The sequence below is a fragment of the Daphnia carinata genome, chromosome 1 (genome assembly GCF_022539665.2).
Source record: "Daphnia carinata strain CSIRO-1 chromosome 1, CSIRO_AGI_Dcar_HiC_V3, whole genome shotgun sequence".
Classification (NCBI taxonomy): domain Eukaryota; kingdom Metazoa; phylum Arthropoda; class Branchiopoda; order Diplostraca; family Daphniidae; genus Daphnia; species Daphnia carinata.
Genome location: NC_081331.1, coordinates 2,310,927 through 2,334,073, shown reverse-complemented (window position 1 = coordinate 2,334,073; position 23,147 = coordinate 2,310,927). Strand labels below are relative to the sequence as shown.

Sequence of the window (23,147 nt, the reverse complement as noted above, 5' to 3'; positions counted from 1 at the left end):
ATCCGATGATAGCGTGTCTATATATTTCCAGTTAACTTCCAGAATTCGAAAACAAAAACGATTGAAAAAAAAAACAAGAAAAAAACAGTCACGTCACGTGGCAGTCAGTGGCTTGGATGTGATGATGCGAAAAAATAAGGGGATGGAAGTTCGGCTTGGTTCGAATCGTGTTTCTTTTAATGTATTGGACTTTTAAGGAAGTGACGATCCGCTCGGTGGCAAGATAGTTGGGAAAGTTGGACGGCGCAAAGTTGGCTAAGGGCGCATCTTGACTGCATTAACGGATGGGGTCATTGTGCATGTACCTGTCAAATCGGGAGACGTTTTAGGCAGAACCCAAAAAGAAATTCAATGCAGATTGAACGTTCCAAATACTTACAGTCGGCCAATCGTTCCTCGAGAATGGATATCTGTGCGCTCAATGATTCGAAATCACTGTTTGAGGATTCACTGGATTCCACGCGATTACTGCTGTTAGCAATCAGCAAAGTCGTCTCATTTTGCTACAGTGCGGATCAAGTTTAACTATAGTAGAGAGTGTTTGTTTTAAAATTAGATGCGACGTTTTTATGCGTACCAGTTTGTTCAGCTTTTCTTCCAATAAGAAAATATGATCTGTCATATTGGCTATGGTTGACTGATAGTCAACAATGTCTACCTGCGGTGCGGTAGGAATCGGTGGACTCACGCTATTGTTGAATCTGGGTTCCTGCAACCACAATTGAAGAAACTTCAATGAAAGAAAAAGTGAAATCGATAGAAAAGCTTTTTTATTTTACCTGTTCCAGCACGGCCAATCGTTTAGACATGGACTCGTAGTTGGTTAAAAGTGTTTGAAGCTCTGGAATCAATTCCAATCGAACTAACAACGATAACCACGCAAAAACAAAAATACATAAAGTATGACCTCAATTTTTACCGCATGATTGCATAAATATTAATGTAAAATGTCTGATTTACATTTGCAGGATCTACCGTCGTCTTGCAGCTGGAAACCCTCGTGACAGGCGCATTGATAACTTCCGGCGGAGTTGATACACGTTTGCTGGCAAACGTTGTTGCCTGGTGCTGCACATTCATCGAGGTCTACGCACGGCATCAGGTCAGACAAAAAACATGATTTACTTCCTCGTTCGTTATCCGTACATGACAGTTGACAAATCGGTTATGATACCTGACTCGCAAGACGGGCCAGTGTATCCCGGAGCGCACGTGCAGACGTTGGGTTTGACGCAAGTGCCGCCATTCTTGCATCCTTTGTTACACACAGCTGCAACAAAGGGAAAGGATTAGAAATATAGGCTGACTTGGGAGGGGTTACAATAGTTGATTGAGACCTTGTAAGCATCCGTGGGTGTGTTTGGCCGCGTGGGTCCATCCGGGACAGCACGCGTGCTTTTTCTCCGTGGTGGTCTGGTACTTGACAACTTGTCTGTAGATCGTGTCGTACTGCACCCTGTGGTGAACAGTATGATGTCACAGAGAACGTCAGACGTTACTTTTTTTTTTTCCCTTTTTCACGGTCATTCGACAATTCAAAACGTCCAACAACAAAACACAAATCGAGATAACAGAAAGGTAGGAAAAAAATGCTGCGTTTACCTGAAGGCCGTGCACATAGTGCCGTTGCTACAACGTTGAGTGAACGATTTATAGGCTGGTTTGCAATAGGATTCCACCACTCTGATCGGTCGTGTTATCGTCTCTTCGTGCGTGCAAACGTGCCGTCTGTCAAATAGGAAAATCAGATAATGTGTGTTGTAATGTTTTGTTTTGTTATAACATCGTTATGCGATGCGGAGAGAACTTTTCTTTTCAATACGCCAATTTGTAAATTCTATTAGCTAATTCGCTTCGCGCACCTTGCATCGATTGGCTATTGGGTCGAAGTAACATGTGACGAATGCATCGTGATCGCCCTTTGAATACCCTTCACGACTTCAGCGAAGAGTCGCACAAAAGAAAACGGGAAAAAAGAGAGGCAAACCTGTTCTGTTATTGGTGTCTTTCGATCCTCCTTCGAATGCACAACTTTGTTGTTGCCGATTTGCCAAAAAGGCGAAGAGACCCCCAATTCAAAGAGGATAAATCAAAGAGCGATTAGAGCGAATGTGTTTCGACGGCCCAGTTCAGAGGCTAAAGAGCATTCCAATGTCGTTAAAAGTTCTTTTGCTGTTGTTGCAAACGACCTTTTCCCCCCTTTTTCCTTTTATCTGGCCAACATGGCTGCAACGTCATGCTGCAACCTGATTGTTTCCTGATGAATATGTATGCAGAAAGGGCACGCCATCGTGATTGTAGATACGCGTAGTTCTATAGTCGAACCCCGGTATGTTTTATTCGCGCATTTTTTTTTTCGTCTTTTCCTATATAATCCACCTACGAGGATCTTTTACTGGAAAGCAAAAAGAAATAGAGGCGGCATCTTAAGTCATCCGTCTGTCGCCGCTCGTGCCGAGCCCTTTAAACTTTGGCTACCCCTCCCACATCTTTCACGGTGACTTTTTTTTTTTTTTTTCCTCTTTTTCTTTAGTGTCTCTCAATTGTTAGAGAGAAACTAAAATTGGGGAGGAGGATCTTTGTGATTGCCGAAGAAGGCTGGGATGCCGACGGCCTCCTCTGGCTCGCGCAGTTTTTTTTTATTAGTGAAAAAAGGGGAAAAAAAAGAAAACAAGGAAACGTCCTTCCTTTTCTTTCATTCTTTTTTTTTACTTTTCCTTAATTCTTTGTTTTGTTTTTTTAAAAGGTGTTTTGTTTCTCTTTGGTCCGGTATCGTATAAAGCGGCACTGTATACCTTAACGATCGTTAGAAATCGTTAAAAACAACGACTAACTTGGCTAGAACTCTTTTTTTCTTTTGCTCTCCCGTTTTCTTATAACTTGAGGCCATTAAGAGCAATTTTGGCATCGATCCATGCGATGACGTTACATATACTTTGACTATGTAACGAACATGAGAAAAAAAAACAAAAAAAAAACAAATGGAGGTCAGAGTATATGTTAGGAAATATGAGTTAAGTCACATGGGAAGAAAAAAAAAAAAGGATATTGTAATAAAGAAAGTTGCGCACTCTCATACGAAAAAGAGGCCTAGGATTAGGGGGGGGGGGGGTCGTTTGATTTCGAATTATCTAGCAAGGGACCGTGGCCTGTTGCTTGCGTTTAGTGCCAACGGACAAGGACTTTTTATCATTACGGTCTGTTTTTTTTTTTATCCTCTTCATTTTCTTCCTTGTATCGTCTTTTATGGCCGAAAGTTTTTGCTCTGTCTCACCGTGTGATGAGGGCTTTTGTTATTAGACTGTCGTCAAAAAAAAAAAAATATATATACCAACGCGAGAAACGGTTAACGACTGCCGGGTACCGCAGCCTTGTGTCACATTCGTCAGCGGGACGATCCGACGTGAAGTAGTTAAAGAATAATAAAATTAAAGCTGTGCTCTTCTATTACTATACGATTCGTTATGACTAGACGTCAGTAAATTCGTCGTATTGGATGTTTTTCTTTAAAGCAAGCTGCATAGCATCGTTTTCTTTTCTCACGGACACAAGGCAAGACACGTAGACAAGTCAAGTGCAGTCATGGAAATTCGAGCCCAGACTGCTAGAACTGGCGACACGCTCCAGCCGTTTCCGTTCTTATTTAAGGGTCTTTTTCCTGTCAACCATTTGTTGTTGTTCATTTCCGTAACTTTCGGTTTTGTTGGGAAAAGAATAACAGGTGTTGCCTACAAATGAAGTTTGCAGGTTTTGCCCCCACAGTGGCATGTCTAATCAAAACAATTCTTCATCACTAGAGCTAATGATGGGGTGTCGGCTCTTGTTGAGATAATAATTCCCGCCTCGTTTTGCCCATCAACCGAGTGAAAAAAAAAACGAACACTACACTATCCCTTTAAAAAGACGTTTGCTTTCCTTACACAAGTGGGTCATTACGCGAAGAGCGTAACGATTTTCACGAGATTCTTTATGAACACAAATCGATAAAAGTGGGGGTTTTTTTTTCTCCAAGATGGAACTGAAAAGTATAATACCCAGCATGATGTTGACGTTTGGAATGATCCTTTTTGTTGTTTTTCTTTTGATGGTGGATAGCATGCCGCCGATCGTGCCTTTTGGCCTCTTCATCACTCAACATGATCGGCATGGCAATCGACATGATGGTCGGAGGTAACGTCGTTGTTGATTCGAGTAACGTCTGAGACGATCCTGACATTCTTAACCGGCCAGTTTTACCCAACAACTGCTCGAAGGCAGATTGCTTTTCATTTTCCGTCAATCCTACCCGACTGCTGTCGACAACGATGCGAGTCAAACACCAGCAGCACTGGATGATTAAAATCACTAGTGATCGTTTCACTACACTTGAGCACATTTCTTTATTATTATTATTATTTTTTTTTTTTTTGTAAAATTGGCGCAAAAAAAGAAGAAAGAAAGAAATCCGAAAAAAAAAGGATGAATTAGTCAGTTAGCGGCCGGATCGAGCGTTTCAGTTCCGGCTGCTACCGCACTGCCCCGGATTGTCAAAAAGACATGGCATTGATGATGGTACTAGAAACGCGAGCGATACAATCTTTTGCACAAGCCAGCAAAAAGGCTGTTTGTCTTGACTAAGACGAACGAGCACTGAAACAAGCAGCCAGCCAACATGCCCACCATATTGCCACTTGTGAACGGGCAGACGGTGCGCGAGTGAACGCGTTCCCCGCCAGCAGAAAGGAAGCGCTCGGGTCTTGGCCTGCTTTCTACTGCACTTTTGACTACCTTACCTACTAATAGTACAACGACTAAATACTATATAGTGGTTACTTTACTACGCTTTATCAACAGCGTTTTGCCCTTCGTGATTTGTTTTTCTCTATCCCGGAACCGAGATTCCCCGTTTTCCGGATGTTGATTGTCATTCATTTAATGATGCCAAGCCTTGCGATATAAAAAAAAAAAAATAGTTTGAATATGGAATGGCGGGATACAGAGAAAGAGCTAGAAAAAAAAGCATGTATGTCCTTGATTCTTTGGGCGCAAGTCTCCCGGAGCTACGGTTTGATTCACGACGTGCCGTCAATGTTGCGCCGTGCTTTGCACGAGAATGATCTTGCGCAGAGAGCCGCTATTTTCGCTTTCCACTCAGGGCATTCTCTGTCTTTCGTTGCGTCCGTTCGTTCATTCTTTCTCTTCGGTCGTCATCCTTACTCCCACACGTCCATCGATGCCAAAGATTTAATGAAAAAACAAATGTTGCATACATGAGTTTGCGGTTCCAGCGGCAGCACATGTAGTAGTAGTGACTTGTTTTTTGTTATGTGACCACCTTGAACAACAAAAGAAAACGCAGTCGGGAAATGTATGTTGGTATTCCCTCAGTTGCTTCCATTAAGCATACATGTCCGGCGGGCTGGAAAAAAAAGGAATCTTTCTTCTTTTGTTTTGCAATTTTTTCTTATAGCGGCCTTGTGCGAGAGCAGCTGGGCGCATGACTGGTCGGCTCCCACGAATTTGTATTCCGGGGCTGAGACGATTGATTTCGGATTGATAGACGAGCACACAGGTGTTGGTTATACAATACATGTTTGATATACATAATGTGTTTGGGAGGGGGGGGGGGAGAGAAAAGAGCATTTCTAATGTATATATGCATTACTACTGACGATAGTCGACTGACAAAGTTGAAACTGGTGGAAAGGAGAAAGGGATAAAAGTGCCGATGAGTGGTGGCCGTCAGCCGTTCGCGTGCAATCCTTGACGGATGGGCATCAGATCGAATCAAGGCTTTTTTAATGGATTTGTTCAAGGCTGTGCATACGGTACCATATCCCATCAGAGTCAACATTGCGTCTCTTTCACTTTTATTCTTCGGCTTGTCTGCTTCTATTGCACGCATCAACAGCTATTGAACAGTTAATCAAAAGGAAATAATAGGGCGCTTATCATTTTCTGCTTGTTGCTTTTCTTTGTTTTTCTCCTCTTCATCATCGCTTCGTGTTATTTGTTATTCGCTTTCTTTCGTAGTTTCGGGGGATGTTGTGTTCATTTCGAAATGTCGTTGCTTAGTCTGCCCACGGTGGGGTAATCAAAAACGGGGGGTACGATGACCTGGATCTCGTTCGCTTGTCACGACTACTTAATCAATCGAGTCATCATCTCTTTGAAAAAGCAATCGAATTGAGACGGTCGCTCTTTTTACGATCTATTGGCTTTTTTTTTTTTTTTTTGAGAAATGCTGTCCTAGCGTATTGTTTTCTTTTTGCTTTATTGTAATGAAGCGTGTCCGTGTTGTTTGCTATTGTTCCATTTCCAGCTGACGGTATAATCCCCTCAGGCTTTTCAAGTATATTTAATTAACCACATATGGCCTTTTTTTTTTTTTTTTTTTTGAAATTCCCCGACCGAAGTGTATCTGCATAGGGAAAAGGTGTACTGTGTATATGTAGATTTATTAGCTTTTTGTACGACTATGCGGCGTAATGTTATTTTTCTTTCTCCTTTTTTTTTTTTTTTGGCTTTTCTAGTTCTATTTTTTTAACGATCTGGAACTTTTTCTTTCCTTTCTCGTTTCATAATTTTTAATGGCCCAAGTCATTGTCTCGTTCAACACTAACTCAATTTGACGACTATGACTTTCTGTGGTCATCGTTGAACGTCTATAAAATGTCTCTTCGGAAGACGGCGTCTGCTCGTTAAAAACGAAAAAAAAAAAAAACTAAAATATACTAGAGGCAAAATAAGTTTTTCTTTAGTCAAGAGAGAAAAGAGTTGATTTTACTTTACGACCAGCGGCTGTTAAGAATTTTTTCGAAAAGAACTATGGTTATCATTCAAAGAAAAAGAATGTTATTTTTCGTTTTCCTAAACAAACCAGTGTCAAATCAATTCTTCTTCCTCTTTTGCCCGTCAAATGACCAGTTGCTGCCGTTTGCTGCACCCATCACTTTGTATCTGATTACCTTGTGGCGTTTGTTGGAATAGAGGAAACATCAAGATTTTGACCAAGCCTTTTTCTTTTCTCACCGTCTACTGAACTCTTTCGGGGTGTGGCTTTTAGCGTAATATTTAAACCCTGTTTCCCTAGAATTTATTGCCGTCACAATTCAATAAAAACCCCGAAAAATGTCATCTACTGTATTTTGCTCGTTAGATTACGACCGCAACCAAAAATAGCGACCACCCGATGCGTTGGCACCAGCAGGGGCAACTTCGTTTATATTTATGTCAAATGCGAGTTATCTTCGGAAAAACGGTGTAGTGGTCACATTTGCCGTCGAAAGACGAGGGCATTACGTCTAGTGCCTTGTGTCAACTAAGGCCACAAGATTTTAACGCAGCCGGACAGGTAAAAAGAAAAAATGATATTCTCTATTCGAAAACACGAAAAAGATCTTTTTCTTTGACTGACGTTCTAAATCACACGCAATGTCGCATGGTACAAGCCCATAATTCTCTTTTTTTTTTTTTTTTTTTTTTTTTTTTTTTTTTTTTAACTATTCGTCGTATCTTGTCGTGTTTCTTTTTTCCCGCGGCCGATACGAGCGAGAAAACGCAATCGGACGCGCGTTTGGCTATTGTTATTTTTCTCGTTAGATGCCATTCACGACCAATCGCCACGTGTAGGTTTCACGAGAAAAACAGGGAAACATGGTGTGATTTATTCACGGTCGACTATTACAACCCGACACCACCTGCCGTGTATACTATTGGATGGTTGCTATGGTATTCATGGCGGCTTCTGCTACTAATAACATCTTGATTTATATATACTTTTTTTTTTTTCGTTTCGTCGTCTCTTGTTTTTCTTGATCATCTTCAGAAGAAGACGAATCACAATGATCCAGCAACCGAATAACGGGAATTTGCGTATACGTCGGCCCGGAGGGTCTATGTGGTCATGAAGTCATTTACCAATTATCGTTCAAAATATGCAAGAAAATTCCTTCGCATTAAAAAAAAAAAAAACTCGAGCGATTCTCAATGACGATATCACCTGTTTATACACATGCGAAATTGAACAGAAAAGGGAAAAAAAAACTAAAAGAGAGAGGGCTTTTCTTTGCGTGGCGCTCGAAGAATACGAGAAAAGAAAACGAAGACAAAGTGATGGATGGGACTTGAATGTTTAGATTCTTGGACGGCCGCTGGTATTTTCACCTGTATCTATGGCTCGACAAAAACGACCGCCAAAATAAGAGCCGGTAACAATGGCCAGGTCGCATTTTGGATTGTGTCATATATTTTTATGCAGCACACAGTTTTTTACACGAGAAAAAAAGAATTTCACGCAGACGATTCTTCTTTTCTCTGTCTGTGAGTAGATTTAATCACGGTTCGATTTCCCCATCATAAAACTAATCGAAGTGAATCCGATTTCGTAAAAAAAAAAAAGCAAACGAAAGAATTTTCTGAGGAGAGGACAGCGCTGGCGTTTATCCGGATTGCGGAAGTCTGTCATTTTGCGTCAATAACCTAAACTTTTCGAAAAAAATTCTTTGAACTCCCAGTTTTCTTTCAGATAAGCCAATCCGTGAATTTCGGCTAGCCGAACAACGTGTTATAAAAGACAACGGGAAAGTTGAGTCGAGTGCAAAAAAAAAAAAAAAAAAAAGTGTCCACTTTTTAAACACGCCGCGAACAACAACAAAAATAGGATGGTCATGTCCTCCTCGTTTTTATGTGCTGGTATTGCGGTTGTTGATGTGCTGCATTTTATGACGCCCAATCAATCACCATCGATTTAATATATTCCTTGGTATGTAAACCTATTGTGTGTACTGCAAAGATAGCGGAAAAAAGGCCTTCCAACTTTAAAATGGGTGGTGGACATGCGGGACACACATTCGCTGGATTTCAATCAAAAGGCATCACTATTGCAATGCTAGATAATCAATTGATGTCGACGTTGGTACGAACGGATTGTTGTCATTATGAAATATTGCCCTCCCTTTTCTGTCGGTTTGGACCGCGTGAACCGCGTTCCTTTTTGCTGGTTACAACCTGCGTCGCGCCCATTTTTACCAAATACAACACCGAATTGGCTGACGGCCATAGTTTTCGTTGCTCCTTTGTTTATGGACATGATTCTTTTCTTCCCCCCTTTTTTTTTTTTTTTTTTTCTCGTGTGCCCATTTCATATTGATTTTTACGATTTCTTCTTCGGAGAAAAAATCCCAACAGATTTTTGGCAAAGTTTTTTTTTTTTTTTTTGCTGATCTAAATCTTAAATATTTTCTGCTGATTTCAATCCGGAATTTTTGCGTCATTGCCCACCACCTAAACAGGTGATTCCCATCATCCTATTCAAATCAGTTTTGTCCACAGTTATGTATAAGTTCAACATAAAGGGGGCATCAAAAAAAAAAAAAAAAAAATCTTGTCCAGCAAAAAGAAAATATCATAAAAAAATCTAAATAAATAAAAGATCCCCCTAAAGTGAGTTACGGCCGCGATCGCCAAAAGCCTTAAAAAAAAAATAGAGAGCCGTAAATTCGTTTTGAAACGATGTATAAGGACATCATCAACAATCTTTAAATCATCAACTGTGTGGTTGTTTCCCCTTTTTGTTTCTCTTTTGTTTTCTGCTCTCTTTGGCTGGCAAAGACTTTTGTCGGCGCACGTTAGCCGAATGATTCGTCTCTTTTCTTATTTAGAAAAAAAAAAAAAAAAAAAAAAAAAAAATTCTAAATTGGATGTTTATACAAAAAATGCTAGTCGGCCGTAGCGTCATCCTCCATAGAGATGACGTACAAGTCTCTAAAAAACATAAAATATGTGGCCTGCAGTTGAGTTTCTCCGTCAATGACGGATATTAAAGGGTCGCCGCAATTCCTAAACGGATTTCTTCCGCTACAAAGTTTTTGTGACCCCCAACACTCGATCCCCTTACATTTTTCAATTCCTTTTTTTGGGGAGGGTGATTTGATACTTTTGAAGATGAGCGGTGGTAATATGATAGTTTGAAAAAAAAAAGGGAAGTAAATTAAAGTTTTTAAAATTCTTTTTCGACAATCAAAAAAGAAAAAAGAAAAAAAAAAATTCTGCCTTGTTTGTGGATGTGATCGTCGGGGAGGCCGTTTGGGTTGTTATGTTGTAACAACTACTGGAAATAGATTTGACGGATGGATTTTTGAGTGAATCCAACTTGGAAGAATCCTTGGAAAGGCACTGCGGGTGGTGCCCAAAGAGTCGACATGAAGAAAGATGCCAACCATAAACAGGAAGACGATTCTTCTCGCCCTCAAAAGAAGAAGACAAACCTTTTGCTGAAGATAAGAAAAACAAACAACGGTTTTTTGTTTGGGCGCTAATGATCGACTCGATCACGTTGCCCCTCCGTTACCGTATGAAAAGTTTTGCCCAAAAATGAACGCCCTTGTTTTTCTATCGTGACGTTATGCAACACGCCTCGTGAGCTTTTATGAATTACCCTGCCGACATTGTTAATAAGAGAACCGAGCGCAAGTATATGCAGAAAGACGATTCCCAAAACGACCAAGACAACATTTTCCTCCATGGCCAAAAAGAGAGACTCGGAAAACAGAAGGGCAACACGATAAAAAACAACAAGTATAAAAACAGGAGGAAAGAGATACATTGAGCTTGTATTGCTTGTAGAAGTAGCAGCTTTATCAAGGGCTCGACTCTTAATGAGCTGTATAGCAGCGCATACAAGTCTGGAGACTTCATCCTTTCAAACTTGTCCATGCCGTCATCGACCAGCCGGTTTTCTTTTTTTTTTTTTTTCTGTTTCTTTTTCCTCAATCCCACCCAGAGTCAGTCAATCGTTCACGCACAACACACAAGAAATTCTTTTTTATTTTATTTTTTTATCCTTCTCTATAGCAAACAAAAGCGAAGCTGCTTGAAAGGAGACGAAACAAAGGGGAAAAAAAGCTTTTATTCAAATTTGGTTTTGGGTTTTCTCTTTCCCATTTATGATTATTTATTTTCTGGACGATGGGCTTTGTTGTTTCGCTGCTAGGATTACGAGCCCTCACTTCTGCACAGGTGGTCTCATTATTATTTCTATCTCGGGAATTAGAAACGAAAGGAAAGATTAAAAAAAGAGACAGAATGAGTGAGAAAACAAAAAAAGGGAGGGGCTGTGACTTGTCCAACAGGACTTATAACCTTATACAGATCAAGAAAAAGAAATGGTTCAACATGACGTTTTGCATTTTTGTCGTGTTTTTATTGTTCTCCCGATTTTTCTAAAACCTGATTCTCTGTGTTCAAGCGGCTATAGGTTTATGCGCGCACACACACTGGAACGATTTGCTTGTTGAGCGAGTCCTTTAACTTAATTCCAATGAATTAATTTCGTTCGTTTAGCGATCCCCAAAAAAAAAATAGATCGGATATATCGCATGTAAAAATACTTAAGTTAATCAAAAGAAATGTAGAGCTTTTTACCCGTTATAAGGATGTGGCGTTGTTTGTTGTGGTTGCGCTGAAGCCGTGACGTTGGCATCGTGTTTATTGTTTCTCTGGTGATGAAAAATATGGTCTACTTCTTGTTCAGTTGCTACACTCGATGGCGTCGAAGATGAAAGAAACGCAGTGTCTACCGGATGTTGATCCGCCGCGGACCGAGTGGTCCATCCGTTGGCATGAAGCCGGCCAGTGTGATGGCGACGTTTGTTGCCAATCGCTGGATGATGTTTAGTCGCCTTGTCGTAGATGCTGGCTAAATCCGTCACAGTTCCGCTTCTTTTCGTCACTTGTGTTGTTGTGCCAGTCATCCACTTCAATTCACTCATCAACACCGTTCCAGCTGTGGCCAGCAATATCAGAGAAATGATTTTTGGCATTTCTCCGCTCGATATGAAGCTCGTTGATTGATACCCTAAACTTTTGATGATGTTCTAACATATACAAACTGTAACAAAGACCTTTTTCATGTGGTCATACTTCTGCGACCGACTCTACAAGTCGACCGTAGCAAGTGAGACACACGACTGGATTCCCCATTGAAGCGCGTGCCAGACCGTCTCGTTTTTCTTCCCCGTTCGAGTCTCGAGTTGTTTTTTTTTTTTTTCCCATCGCTACCCCCTACGTACCATAGAGGTTTTCGTTTTCACTCCCCCTATACATCCCTGTTGAATATAAGATTTCCTAAAGCTTTTTACCATCTGACAACGGCGCACGCAAAGATGTATTGCCTCGCACCGTATCTTTCCCTTTTACGGCGGAGGGCAATCAAATATTGAACTATACCTATGTGGAATATCCATCTTATTTTTGAGGTTATATTTTGAAACACAATCTTATTCCGTTAAGTTTAGGAACATTCCAACGAGCCAGCCTGTATCCACTTCGTTTTCCTCTTGAGCCAACGCACCTATTTTGGGTTGGGAAATGAACTGCAATTTTCGCACCTGATGCAAGAACACGCTACGATTGCTTAGTCGTGATCCTATAAATTGATGGCCTCCATCTATATGTACATATTTTTTTTTTTTATATATCGGAGGTCCATCCCATATAGGGCCGTTCTCGCCGAATCATATCTCGAAAAATCAAGTGTGGCCTAGAAGGGCCACTTCATTTCCCTTTCTATATGGACAGTAGCTCGAGAAAAAAAAAACGAAAACTTGGCTGGGTTCTTTATTTTTAGTGCCCTGCATTTAAAAAAAAAGGAGAAAACAGCTGAACCTGAAATACTGAAAGTAGGCCTATATTTCGGAAAAAAAAAAAGCTGGCCAACTTGACTGGCACTCGCACGCATGCACACGTCTACGTCGACAGAATATAATAAGAATGGATCTCACACGTTTGGATTTCCCCCCTTTTGCTACACGGGTGAACGAACAACGCTTGTGTCTTTTCTCTTTTTCTTGAATTCAATCCGGCACGAAAAGCTCGTTGCGTCCTGCCCGTCCACCGAAATGTATTCGGGAATGTCTAGCTCGTCCATCAGTGTCCAAAATGAAACAGCTCACTCTGTAAAATGACATTCTTTGAATATGCGTTCGACATCCGGACGAGGGTTTCTATCATCTTAACATTTCTCTTGACTGATAATAACAAACGTCTTTATGATGATCGTTCTTCTTTTTATTGAGGTTTTTTCTTTGAAAATGTACCATAATTCTTTCCTTTTTTCAAGCGTAATAATTATTCTTGCTCGAGCGCGTGAAATGTCGTTTAAACCATCGAGTTAATGACACTCGTAACAAATAAGCTTCCTATTGACGTCGATTACTTTTCGATGGCGAACATGAGTTTCGTGACTGAAAAGATGGCACCCAACAAGTTTCCAGGTATATATATATATATCCTTTTTTTGTGTGTGTCTGTGTCGCCATGGCATTGAAGAAAACAGTGAGGAGGTGAAAATAAAATCGGGATGGTAACGATTGTGCCCCGCGTCTCTGACTTATACGATCGCGACAATTTATGCGACCACCTCAACAGACATGCCATCTATTTTTTCTTGTCTCCTATTCATTTTCCCTACCTGATTTGTAATTCGTTTCGTCGTGAGCTGCGCATTTTTTATATCAGTTTTTTTTTCTTTCACGACAGTCGTCTGACTTGTGTCGACCGATTGTCACCGAGTCGACAAACTTGGAAACTTTTTCTTTATAGCTGCGCTAAGTCTTTTTGGAAATGAGCAGACAAGCTAAAATGAACACCGAATATGGCACGATCCTAAAGCTCGATCTTTTCAGTGCCCAGGATCGATGATGTAAAGTGCGACGGCTCGTCCAGACAGTAGACAATCCGACACAACCAATAATGGACCGTGCTCGCATGCTGATATCGTCTTATCTATTCGTCTCTCTCTTCTTTCTTTTCGTTTTTTTTTAATAGGCAGAGAAATGGAATGTCTCCAATAAGCGCTGATGTTTAATAGACCTGCTGTACAATCTAAGCCGAGAGTTGCTCAACAACATCAAAAAATTGTCTCCGGGAAAATGAGAAAGTCACTGTACCAAACCAGAGTTTGTTTCTTTTATGGTACTGCCATAAATAATTGAACATTAGGTAAATCTTTCGTTGGAACAACGCCCGCGTTACACAGGTCGACATCTGGCACAACTCTTTTACGATCATACAATGTAAAGAATTTTTTGTTTTGTTTTAGGAGGGATTACATTGAGGTACATAGACTGATGGGGGATCTTGTTTTATGCGTTAAAAATATAGATATACTGGTATATGTACAAGCAGGTGTAGATTGTCGTCTTCCGGGATATCCCACTGTTTTTTTTTTTGTTTCACTTGATTATGATTTTCTTTTTTTAATGTCTGTTGTAGAACAGCTGCAATTTAAAGGGCGTTCTTCATTCTAAATTTAAAAGAGAAACTGGTGTATGTCGCGCTTGCTTCAGGCGACAGCGAAACTCCATTGGTCGTGTTCTCTTTTGTCGCTAGCCATGAAGAAGATTTGAATCTGTTCCAGTGTCGCCTCTGGTCGTATATCTGGTACGACCAAAAGGACAAACAGATAGCCAAAGAGACAGAAAATCGTGTAAAACCAGAAGGTGCCTGACAAGTACATGGCATTTTGCATGTCTCCAAAACTCATTGTCACTACTAACGAAGGGCCCCAAAAAAGACCAGCGGTGATGGCTGTTGCTGTTCCGTGACTTCTAATGGGCAACAATTCGCCAAGGATAAGCCACGGTATGGGACCTAATCCCAATGCGAAAGCACCGCAATAAACAATGACGCAACTAACAGGAATCCAACGCAAATTCGTTTGACCCAAGACACCAATGTCCTCGCACAGGACGTAAAGTCCCAACGAAAGCATGGACAAGGCCGATGCGGCTGCAGATACCAGTAAAAGCCATTTGCGACCTTTGCGGTCCACCGTACCGAAACAGATGAGCGCCGTGATCAGCTGGACACCGTAAAGCACGACGATGGGGAAATTAGAATGGTCGCGGAATCGATCAGCGGCGTACGTCAGCACGCTATCAACACCTGAAAATTGACTGAAGAACATGAGCCCTCCAGCGATGCTAACGGGTAACATGAACGGCTTTTTGAGTAGGCCACCGTCATGGCCGCTCAATTTCAGTAGATCGTAAGCATCGCGCATATCAGACAATTGATCCAGAGAAGCGAGACGCTTAAGACTAGCAGCTGCCGAAGGGATTTTCCCCTGTCTCAGTAGCCAGCGCGGCGAGTCGGGCAGGTAGAAGAGCAACAGAAGGAGATACGGTCCGTTCATGGCGGCTCCGGCGATGGAAATGTTCCGCCAAGAGACGCTGTAAGATAAACCGAAACAGAGGAGCGTGCCGGCCAGACCGAAACAGGTGGGCAAAACACCGAGACTGCCGCGGTGTCGAGGCGATGCCAGTTCGGCTATATAAACTTGATTGACCACCGTTATGATTCCCGCAGCGATCCCCCCTGTGTGTGAAAAAGAAATTTACGTCGTTAGAAATCAGAACTCGTTTGTTACACGTCTAAGGCCGTTTTTTCTAGCGGTTTATTTTTTTTTTTACCGATAAGACGGGCGCCGAAGATCATTGACGAGTTGTGCGATAAAATAACCATCAACCAAGAAGCTATTAGAATCAAGACGGTAACCATCAACGGCCTTTTTCTACCTTTTAAACGAAAGAACTGACACGATTAAGGGAAAACAGGTTTTTCTTAAAAAAGAAATGTTTAATTGATAGTCACCTTTATTCAAAGCGAGAGAAGAAAGTAGGGCTCCTAATAATCCTCCCAAGTTGAAGAGATTCAAAATCCAAGGTGCAAGCCAGTTGGGACTATTGGTCGGCAGATGGTTGACCGGTGCTAGGCTATGATAAGCCAACATAAATCCGATATTCAAATTTCCCAACGATAATATTGCCGAACATATCAACTGACCAGAAAGAAAAAAAAAACTGTTAGTAAAAAAAAAATTTTGTTTCACGCATCGAAGAGAGAACACGTTGTTTTACTTGCGGAATGTAACCGACTGGTAAGCAGCCTGATTTATGTTCATGCTGGCTGGATTTTTTGGATCGACTGCGTGCGCTCATATTCATATGACCGAAAGAGTCGTCCGTGCTGATCTCTTCAGCAATCGATGATGCGTTTAACGAATCGTTTGAATTCCTCAAAACTTCTTCGGAACCGGATGACATGTCGTTCTCCCAAACCTGTAAAGATTGGCACACATTTTAAGCACCGCAAATTTGTTTAATTGATTGAATTAGTAATCGAGTTAAAATATCTACATTTTCCACTACTTTTTGGAGTTGTCGTTCTCTAGCCTTCCTCCGAGACCTGGCCCGTTCCAGCCGCTGTTGTGAAAGTTGATGACTCCTTTTCTGGAGAACTCCACTTTGCGGATGATCCTGCTGGACGGAACTAGCGGACGATTTAGCGCGAATACTCGCCCCTTGACTGCTCCTTCTACTTCCATGGCTTTTCTTAGACACTCTCGCTGTCAAAGTGCCGACTACGTTGGATGCGGCGATCCGGCGACATATCCGCTCCAAGGTGTGCCGTCCGTGATAATAACTGCGGACGCCCGTAACGTTGGCGGCCTGACGAGGGCTCTTCATTCACTTAACTCAAAACACGATTCCCTTTTTTTTGTATCTTTTAAAACGTCTAATTTAATTCCACACAAAACGACTCGTTATTCGTAGTTGAAATTCTTCAAGCGGATCCTAGACCCATCGTCTTTTCTTGTGGAGCGATCAGCTCGGATTCAAAGAAACAACTGAAGTTTGACGTCGACCAACGCTTGCTTCTTATTTTTTTTCTTTTACGGCGGATAATATTATTCGATGTTCCGCTATGCACATACGGGCGACTAGCAGAGCACAACGGTACTGTTACCTACGGTTTAAACCGACCATCTACTCCAGCCCCATGTGTCTTCTCATTTTATTTCTTTCTTTCTTCACGTTTATAGCCAGTTAGCACACAGTACCGTGATGTCGCGTAGTAGCTACTTGACATGTTGGTAAAATTACTATTCTGGGACGTTGCCGATTCGTCCTGCATCTGGCTTGTATTGCTGTGTAGGGTTCTATTTTTTTTTTTTTTTCCCCGCTGCATTAATCGAATTCTAGGGTTCAGTGGATTCGTTTATCACGATGGCCGATTGTTTGCCGCAGTTGCGGCACACAGATTAGAACAATGGGTTTCTATTTGGATTGTATAACATTCTTTCTTTTATTTAATATCCGCCGTGGGGAAGACGGGAATTCAACATGACTGGTGACTTGGAAAATTCCTTTCGCCTCACGTAGCCGAAAGATGCTCACGTGTAATTTTCTTAACGTGCTTCTGTTGAAAGGACGCCCTGAGGTACAATGCCATTAGGTCAAATAGCGGACAAGCAGTTGGTTTATGTTATAGTAGTAGACAGTCTGTTCATTTTTACAATTATAACGGAGCGTGAGACGTGTTGTTGTCCCCGTTTATCGTTTCGACTAAACACGTGTTATCAGCGCTACCCACGTCTCGTCTGTTCGTGTTTGTTTGTTCAAAACAGCCAAGTCGGCCAAGTGTCACTGCCGTTCTGACCAAAACAAATCGCGTCCCGCGTGAAACAATCAAAACCTCTATGCCGAGTCTTCGAGTTAACCGCAAGGCAATAGCTTTTCTCACACGAGCGTAAAAATGTTCGTTTAAAATCGAAAGATTGATGACAATAAAAGTACGTTTCGTGTCTGACGTTCTTGCTGCTCGTTCTTTTGGACACCACATTAATGGAATGGTCAAAACGGTTGACTCAAAAACGTGGCATGTTGTGGTTTTTTCTTATTTCTTTTGTTGTTATAAATCTGGTTTATTTAAAGGAGAGAAAAAAGAACTAGCCAATCTGTTTTAAGTGGAAACAAACATGAATAGTACCAACGTGCATGTGCTGTTCTTTTTTTATTTCCCTTCCGCGTTCCGTCTGCCGAAGCGCACGAGTGATTTGAATTAATGAGAATGAACGGTACACTTGCTTTCTTTAGATCTTCTTTTTTTGCGACGGAAGAAATCACAGGGGTAAAATGACAGACTAGCGGCAAATTTGAACACTGGGGTGTTTAATGCCCGTATAGCGGAGGGAGTGTTAAGAAGATGCCGTCTTATTTCTTCACGCCCTTATTTTGTCCGTGTTTACAGCCTTGCTAACAGATGTTCCTCCCTGACAAATGATAAGGGACTATTCGTTATATTTCCCATCCTTTTTCTTAATGAATGAACGACGTTCTAATGTCTAAATTCATTAAACACTTCTCCTATTTGTGTATTTTTTTCTATTTTAACTGCACCCACTTGACCAGTTGCGGTTTGCCAACGTTTCAAAACTGAATGAGGCTAGTAGGATGTCCAGCGTTTTCTCAAGTCATGATGAACTCGCAGCTTCTACGTAATTTTCGCAGCCCTTATCGCTATGATCTGTCGTTATCAGCAGTGATGTAACGGGTTTAATCCTGTCTCAAAGACTACAATCCAAACAGCTTACGATTTGTTTCTTTTATTCGCCCATCTGTTTCATCACTTTTATCTTTCCTGCAGTGGTTGTTAGAGTTTATCGTTCATTTGGAATGTAGTTGTTTAGGATAAGGTTATCAGCTCTCGCGACTGACCCGGCAACAATATCACGGTCGCTTTTGTGTTGGCCACAGAAGTCATTGGGATGGCGACGCAGATGGTGTCTGAATGTCCCACGAGATGAAATTTATCAATGTGCGCATCCGTGCTCGATAGGTTGTTATACCACGTTGATGGAGAAGCGATAAGTCATCTAATCTATTTTGGACGGCATCATGAAGTAGAGCCTAACCGATGGCCAGCACTACGCTGATATGCTATTGAGATATGGTACTTAGGCCTTCGCTCTCAACAGTCCAATCGAATTCGACCAATACTTGTGTAGATTTATGTCAGTTGGCTTGTTTTAGTTCTCTAGTCAAGTTCTGCATCGACTCACACGCTAGGCCTGCCATTTTCTAGTCATCAAAAGCCCACGACCAGCATGGGCAAAGTCAAGAAAAGCAAATTGGAAGAGGATGACGAAGATACTTGGTGTGGGCTTGGTCCGTTTCAAGGCGAATGGCTGCAGAGGTTCGCTACGAAGAAATCTTACCTGTTGACCTACAGCTTCTTGGGCATTTTCCAGGCCATGTTTGTTAGTTATTCTATTGCTACTTTAACGACTCTCGAGAAACAATTCAAACTCAAGAGTCAAACGACGGGTAAGAAATGTTTTTATTTGGCAGATTGTTTTTATGTAAGAAACGTTTTATTTGGCAATTTCCGGGAGGGTTTTTTTAATATCATTTTTCTATTCGTGACTTCTTAAAGGTATTTTGCTGGCGGGTAATGAAGTGAGTCAGATCTTGCTCTCGCTCGTGATGACTTACTTTGGCGGACATGGACACAGGCCTCGACTTGCTGCACTCGGAGTCCTGTTCTCCGGCGCCGCTTCACTACTCGTAGCCGCCCCGCATTTTATTTACGGCCAAGCAACAGCAATCACGAACGGTAGTATAGCTTCAAAAACGCTGTATCATTAGAATTGACGGGTCAAAGTTAAAAAACTAGTGATTAGTGATTACATAACTGTACAAGAAATTATGTTTGAACTCATTTATTGATTTCCTCTCCTTCCCCTCTCTTTGTTTACCGGCTGTCAATTGTTAATAGTGACGAGAAGTTTGGACGTATGTTCTACATCCCCCGAATCAGTAATGCCCACCATGAACCCGGAAGATAGCTGCGATGACACAGCACCAATCGGTAAATTTAAAATGTACCCATTCACAATTGGACTATTTCTTATTGGCATTTTTCTGAACAGGTCCAATGGTCTACATTTTCATGTCACAATTTGTTTCCGGTATTGGAACGACCCTCTTCTCCATTCTCGGCATTACTTATCTTGACGACAACGTCAAACGGAAGCAGACTCCCATGCTCATCGGTATATTGTAGTTTTATATTTCGACTAAAAATTGAACTGAGTAATAACCTCTAAAAATGGTTTTATAGGACTTATGTCGGCACTTCGGTTGATTGGTCCCGTCTTTGGATATGGTCTCGCCGCCATCTGCATACGGATGTATGTCAACCTTAGCGAAACAACGACACTCAAGCCTAGAGATCCTAGTTGGATTGGAGCTTGGTGGCTTGGTGAATTTTTTTACTTTTGCAAATTATCTTTTGCATATTGATGACTGACGCAATCCCTTCTGTTTTGAATGAAGGCTTTATGGTGATCGGCATTATTCAAGTTTCTGCCTTCTGGTTATTGGCATGCTATCCGCGACGTCTAGCGAAAAAATCCACCACCGGCCAAGGTTTCGGCACGATTGACTCACTTCGGCAACACTCACAAACGAAAAGACCCGAAGCGCGAACATTCAAAAGTACATTTAAATCTGGTTTCATTTATTTAGCGGAACAACTGAATTTTTTTTTTCAATTTTAGAGTTCCCAGCTGCGTTGCGTCGATTGCTGACAAATAAGATTCTCATGCTCAACAACTGCGCCGGTGTCTTCTTTGTCTTCGCATTGAGCGGATACCTTACCTTTTTACCCAAGTACATGGAGACACATTTTCAACAGTCAGCATCTGTCTCAGGCCTCGTAAACGGTACACTCCAAAGTCTCACGTTTCCCTCACCAGAAACTTAAAAATAAAAATTGACATCTTTTTTTCATTATAGGACTTACTGCTGTCATGTTCATGTCCACTGGTTTGTTACTAGCAGGCTACCTTGTTTCACGGTTTAAATTTGCCGCTTGGAAACTCCAAGTTTGGGATGTCATCATTGGAATTCTTTGGGTCGCTCTTCTAGTTACATTTGCATTCGTAGGATGCAACGCAAAACCTATACATGGTCTTGAAAATGCAGAAAATGGAGATGGTGCCATGTAATTGAATTATGATCTTGTGAAACCGTCGCAAAAACTGAAATTTCCTTCGGATTGTAGGTTGGGCATTCCGGTTACACCGTGCAGCGAGGATTGTAATTGTCAGGCCAATCGTTTCGCTCCGGCCTGCTCCGAGGATGGCACAGTCAATTTTTTCTCAGCATGTCACGCTGGCTGTACCACAATGAACCACACGGGCGATCAGACAGTAATGGAAATTTTAAAAAAAAACATTGAACTTGAAGTCAATCATGTTTTATCTCTTGTAACAATTAGATTTTCTCCGACTGCAGTTGTATTAAAGAATGGAAGAATTCAACTTCTATGACAGATTCTGGTTCGTGGTATAATGGCCGAGCCATCGGTGGCTATTGCCCTTCCAACTGCTTTCAAATGTTCCTCATTTATATTACCGTCATGGGTTTCATCAAGTTTTTGAGCTCAATGGGTCGGGTCAGCAACATACTCATTACTTTCCGGTAGTTGGTCATTCACGTTAATTCTCCTTTATCTCTTTTCTAATTTTTTTTATTCACTTCCGTTCTCGTAGATGCGTCCCGGAAGAAGACAAGTCTTTCGCCATCGGCCTAGGCTATCTGTTAACCAGCTTATTTGCTTTCATTCCTGCCCCAATTGTCTACGGAGCTGTAGTTGGTAATTAGTGAACCAATCACCCTTGAAGTACTACCACACAATTTTAGAACTCGATAAATTTTTTGGCTTTTTGGGGTTTCTCAGATCAGGCGTGCATTCTATGGAGAACCGACAGTTGCGGTATGCGGGGTAATTGTTGGATTTACGACCAGGAAAAGATGCGATTGTACTTACATATCCTTACGGCCAGTAAGTTTCAATTACCGTTTACATGAAATTAGAGTTTAACTAGTTGTTCTTCACAAAATGCAATTGCAAATAGGCGTAGTTACAATCGGTGTAGTGTTCGATTTTTTCACCTGTTTCGCCGTCCGTGATCTCGATCTATACGCGGAAGACGACGACGAGAAAGTCGGCGACAATGGAATGGTCGCCTCAGCCAACAATAAAGAGCTTCAACCCATGTTATCTTCGCGCCCGCCGCCACCAACAAGCAAGCTCAACGAAGAAGAATTCATCAAAACGTTGGAGGCATAGCAAAACGTATGTCTTTTATATTCAAGATCATTCTATTATAAAGTTGTTCCGTTTTATTTGATGCGCTTTAATAAACTCTTTCATCAGACTTGGTACGAGGAAATTTACCTTTACTAGAAGGTAGGAATCCGGACATTACTGGGACGATGAAATGGAGCAAACCGTGGCCAAAATTGGTCGTGAAGTTGGACCACGTCGTAAGTATTTGCTGATTCTTAGAAACGTGAGTTTTCGAGTTAAACTCGTGCCACGTGACGCTCTGAGACAAAAGATGAACTTGGAGGCCAAACATATACATACAGAACATGCCAATGGTCGCCGACAAATTGTACACAATCACCAAATATGCACCTGAAAGGGTTGTTGTTCTGGCCAAGGAAAAGGCGTAACCGAATGGCATAAACAACTCCAAATAATTAAACCATCGGTTAAAGACCCAATCAGACGCGAGAAATATCTGAAGGGATAAGTAAAGAGAACCGACGCCTGTGTACAGACACAAAATGACAAAGTAGCGTTGATTGTTCAGTCCGATACATGTCCCCAGGAAGAAACAGTGGTGATCGTGCCGCAGGACACAGCACTCACACAAAGGACAATGGTGGGATTTTTTGTTTTTGTAGATGTTGCATTCAGAACAGAAGTTATGAATATTTTGCTCCAGACCTTCTTCTACTTGTATTCCATAGTCCTTGTTCGAATTGGCAAACATGGCTCGCCAGTTGGCACAAACTTGGACGTAGCAGTAGATAGCTATGATGGTTACTACAATACTCCTCTTCAATGTCAGTATGTAGATGGCTGTGGCAATTGAAAGGCAAAGATAAGCCAGGCTAAAGAGCATCACACCATATCTCATCAGTCCAATTCTCTTACTAATAACAGGGGCCATCTTTACAACAATGAGTACCTGATAATATTGGGACAAAAAGCCATAATTTTGAATTTTGGAAAATATTTATTAATCCATCTTACCACATAACAACGATAATTTCATCCAGGTGAAGAAACCATGGACATACTGAATCGAAGAATTGCCTTCTTATTTTGCCAAAGGTTCTATCTTGTTTCCTGTCAGATAAGATATGGACAAGGTAAAGAAAAGATTACGTCAAAAATCAGTAGAGCGAACAATTAACCTGGCTCCGATTTTTTTACATAATCACATCCCAAAAAGCTGAAGTTTT

At 41.4% G+C, this 23,147-nt stretch overlaps 5 protein-coding genes across 7 annotated transcripts in view; 2 read left to right on the top strand and 3 right to left on the bottom strand.

The window, feature by feature from the left end:
• LOC130691787 (myosin-IIIa-like) overlaps positions 1 to 23,147 on the top strand; it is a 64,472-nt gene that overhangs the window by 19,672 nt on the left and 21,653 nt on the right. The window lies entirely within an intron of this gene.
• Positions 2 to 11,961, bottom strand: LOC130691802 (epidermal growth factor-like protein 7). Its single transcript, XM_057514792.2, has 9 exons — positions 11,404 to 11,961; positions 1,603 to 1,728; positions 1,338 to 1,456; positions 1,175 to 1,270; positions 961 to 1,086; positions 780 to 862; positions 578 to 709; positions 380 to 503; positions 2 to 305 (listed from the first exon to the last, which is right to left on the bottom strand). The coding sequence occupies exons 1-9, from the start codon at positions 11,799 to 11,801 to the stop codon at positions 256 to 258; spliced, it is 1,254 nt and encodes a 417-aa protein (XP_057370775.1). The 5' UTR covers positions 11,802 to 11,961; the 3' UTR covers positions 2 to 255.
• Positions 998 to 22,272, top strand: LOC130691795 (solute carrier organic anion transporter family member 74D-like). 2 transcript variants are annotated; one of them, XM_057514783.2, is made up of 14 exons: positions 998 to 1,102; positions 18,907 to 19,148; positions 19,258 to 19,437; positions 19,600 to 19,692; positions 19,754 to 19,876; positions 19,945 to 20,085; positions 20,160 to 20,321; positions 20,384 to 20,548; positions 20,622 to 20,829; positions 20,890 to 21,037; positions 21,106 to 21,308; positions 21,380 to 21,483; positions 21,568 to 21,672; positions 21,746 to 22,048. In XM_057514783.2, the coding sequence occupies exons 2-14, from the start codon at positions 18,929 to 18,931 to the stop codon at positions 21,958 to 21,960; spliced, it is 2,067 nt and encodes a 688-aa protein (XP_057370766.1). In that variant the 5' UTR covers positions 998 to 1,102; positions 18,907 to 18,928; the 3' UTR covers positions 21,961 to 22,048. The 2 variants fall into 2 exon arrangements, with proteins under 2 accessions (XP_057370766.1, XP_057370767.1); XM_057514784.2 differs by lacking the exon at positions 998 to 1,102 and having other exon boundaries at positions 21,746 to 21,966; positions 22,048 to 22,272.
• LOC130691798 (facilitated trehalose transporter Tret1-like) lies at positions 13,823 to 16,815 on the bottom strand. 2 transcript variants are annotated; one of them, XM_059494332.1, is made up of 5 exons: positions 16,191 to 16,815; positions 15,900 to 16,100; positions 15,634 to 15,820; positions 15,453 to 15,557; positions 13,823 to 15,357 (listed from the first exon to the last, which is right to left on the bottom strand). In XM_059494332.1, exons 1-5 carry the CDS (start codon positions 16,506 to 16,508, stop codon positions 14,324 to 14,326), a joined length of 1,845 nt encoding a protein of 614 aa, XP_059350315.1. In that variant the 5' UTR covers positions 16,509 to 16,815; the 3' UTR covers positions 13,823 to 14,323. The 2 variants fall into 2 exon arrangements, with proteins under 2 accessions (XP_059350315.1, XP_057370771.1); XM_057514788.2 differs by having other exon boundaries at positions 16,179 to 16,812.
• On the bottom strand, positions 21,958 to 23,067 carry LOC132087806 (uncharacterized). The gene is made up of 2 exons (XM_059494362.1): positions 22,936 to 23,067; positions 21,958 to 22,870 (listed from the first exon to the last, which is right to left on the bottom strand). Exon 2 carries the CDS (start codon positions 22,850 to 22,852, stop codon positions 22,028 to 22,030), a length of 825 nt encoding a protein of 274 aa, XP_059350345.1. The 5' UTR covers positions 22,853 to 22,870; positions 22,936 to 23,067; the 3' UTR covers positions 21,958 to 22,027.

Coding starts and splice junctions, on each gene's coding strand:
- LOC130691795 (XM_057514784.2), top strand. CDS start 18,929: ATGGGCAAAGTCAAGAAAAGCAAATTGGAAGAGGATGACGAAGATACT. Junction 19,149..19,257: donor ACTCAAGAGTCAAACGACGG/GTAAGAAATGTT, acceptor GACTTCTTAAAG/GTATTTTGCTGGCGGGTAAT. Junction 20,549..20,621: donor TGTCTCAGGCCTCGTAAACG/GTACACTCCAAA, acceptor TTTTCATTATAG/GACTTACTGCTGTCATGTTC.
- LOC130691798 (XM_057514788.2), bottom strand. CDS start 16,508: ATGAAGAGCCCTCGTCAGGCCGCCAACGTTACGGGCGTCCGCAGTTAT. Junction 16,101..16,178: donor TCCAAAAAGTAGTGGAAAAT/GTAGATATTTTA, acceptor CAATCTTTACAG/GTTTGGGAGAACGACATGTC. Junction 15,821..15,899: donor CAGTCGGTTACATTCCGCAA/GTAAAACAACGT, acceptor CTTTCTGGTCAG/TTGATATGTTCGGCAATATT.
- LOC130691802 (XM_057514792.2), bottom strand. CDS start 11,801: ATGCCAAAAATCATTTCTCTGATATTGCTGGCCACAGCTGGAACGGTG. Junction 1,457..1,602: donor ACTATGTGCACGGCCTTCAG/GTAAACGCAGCA, acceptor TGTTCACCACAG/GGTGCAGTACGACACGATCT. Junction 1,087..1,174: donor TGGCCCGTCTTGCGAGTCAG/GTATCATAACCG, acceptor TGCCGTGCGTAG/ACCTCGATGAATGTGCAGCA.
- LOC132087806 (XM_059494362.1), bottom strand. CDS start 22,852: ATGGCCCCTGTTATTAGTAAGAGAATTGGACTGATGAGATATGGTGTG.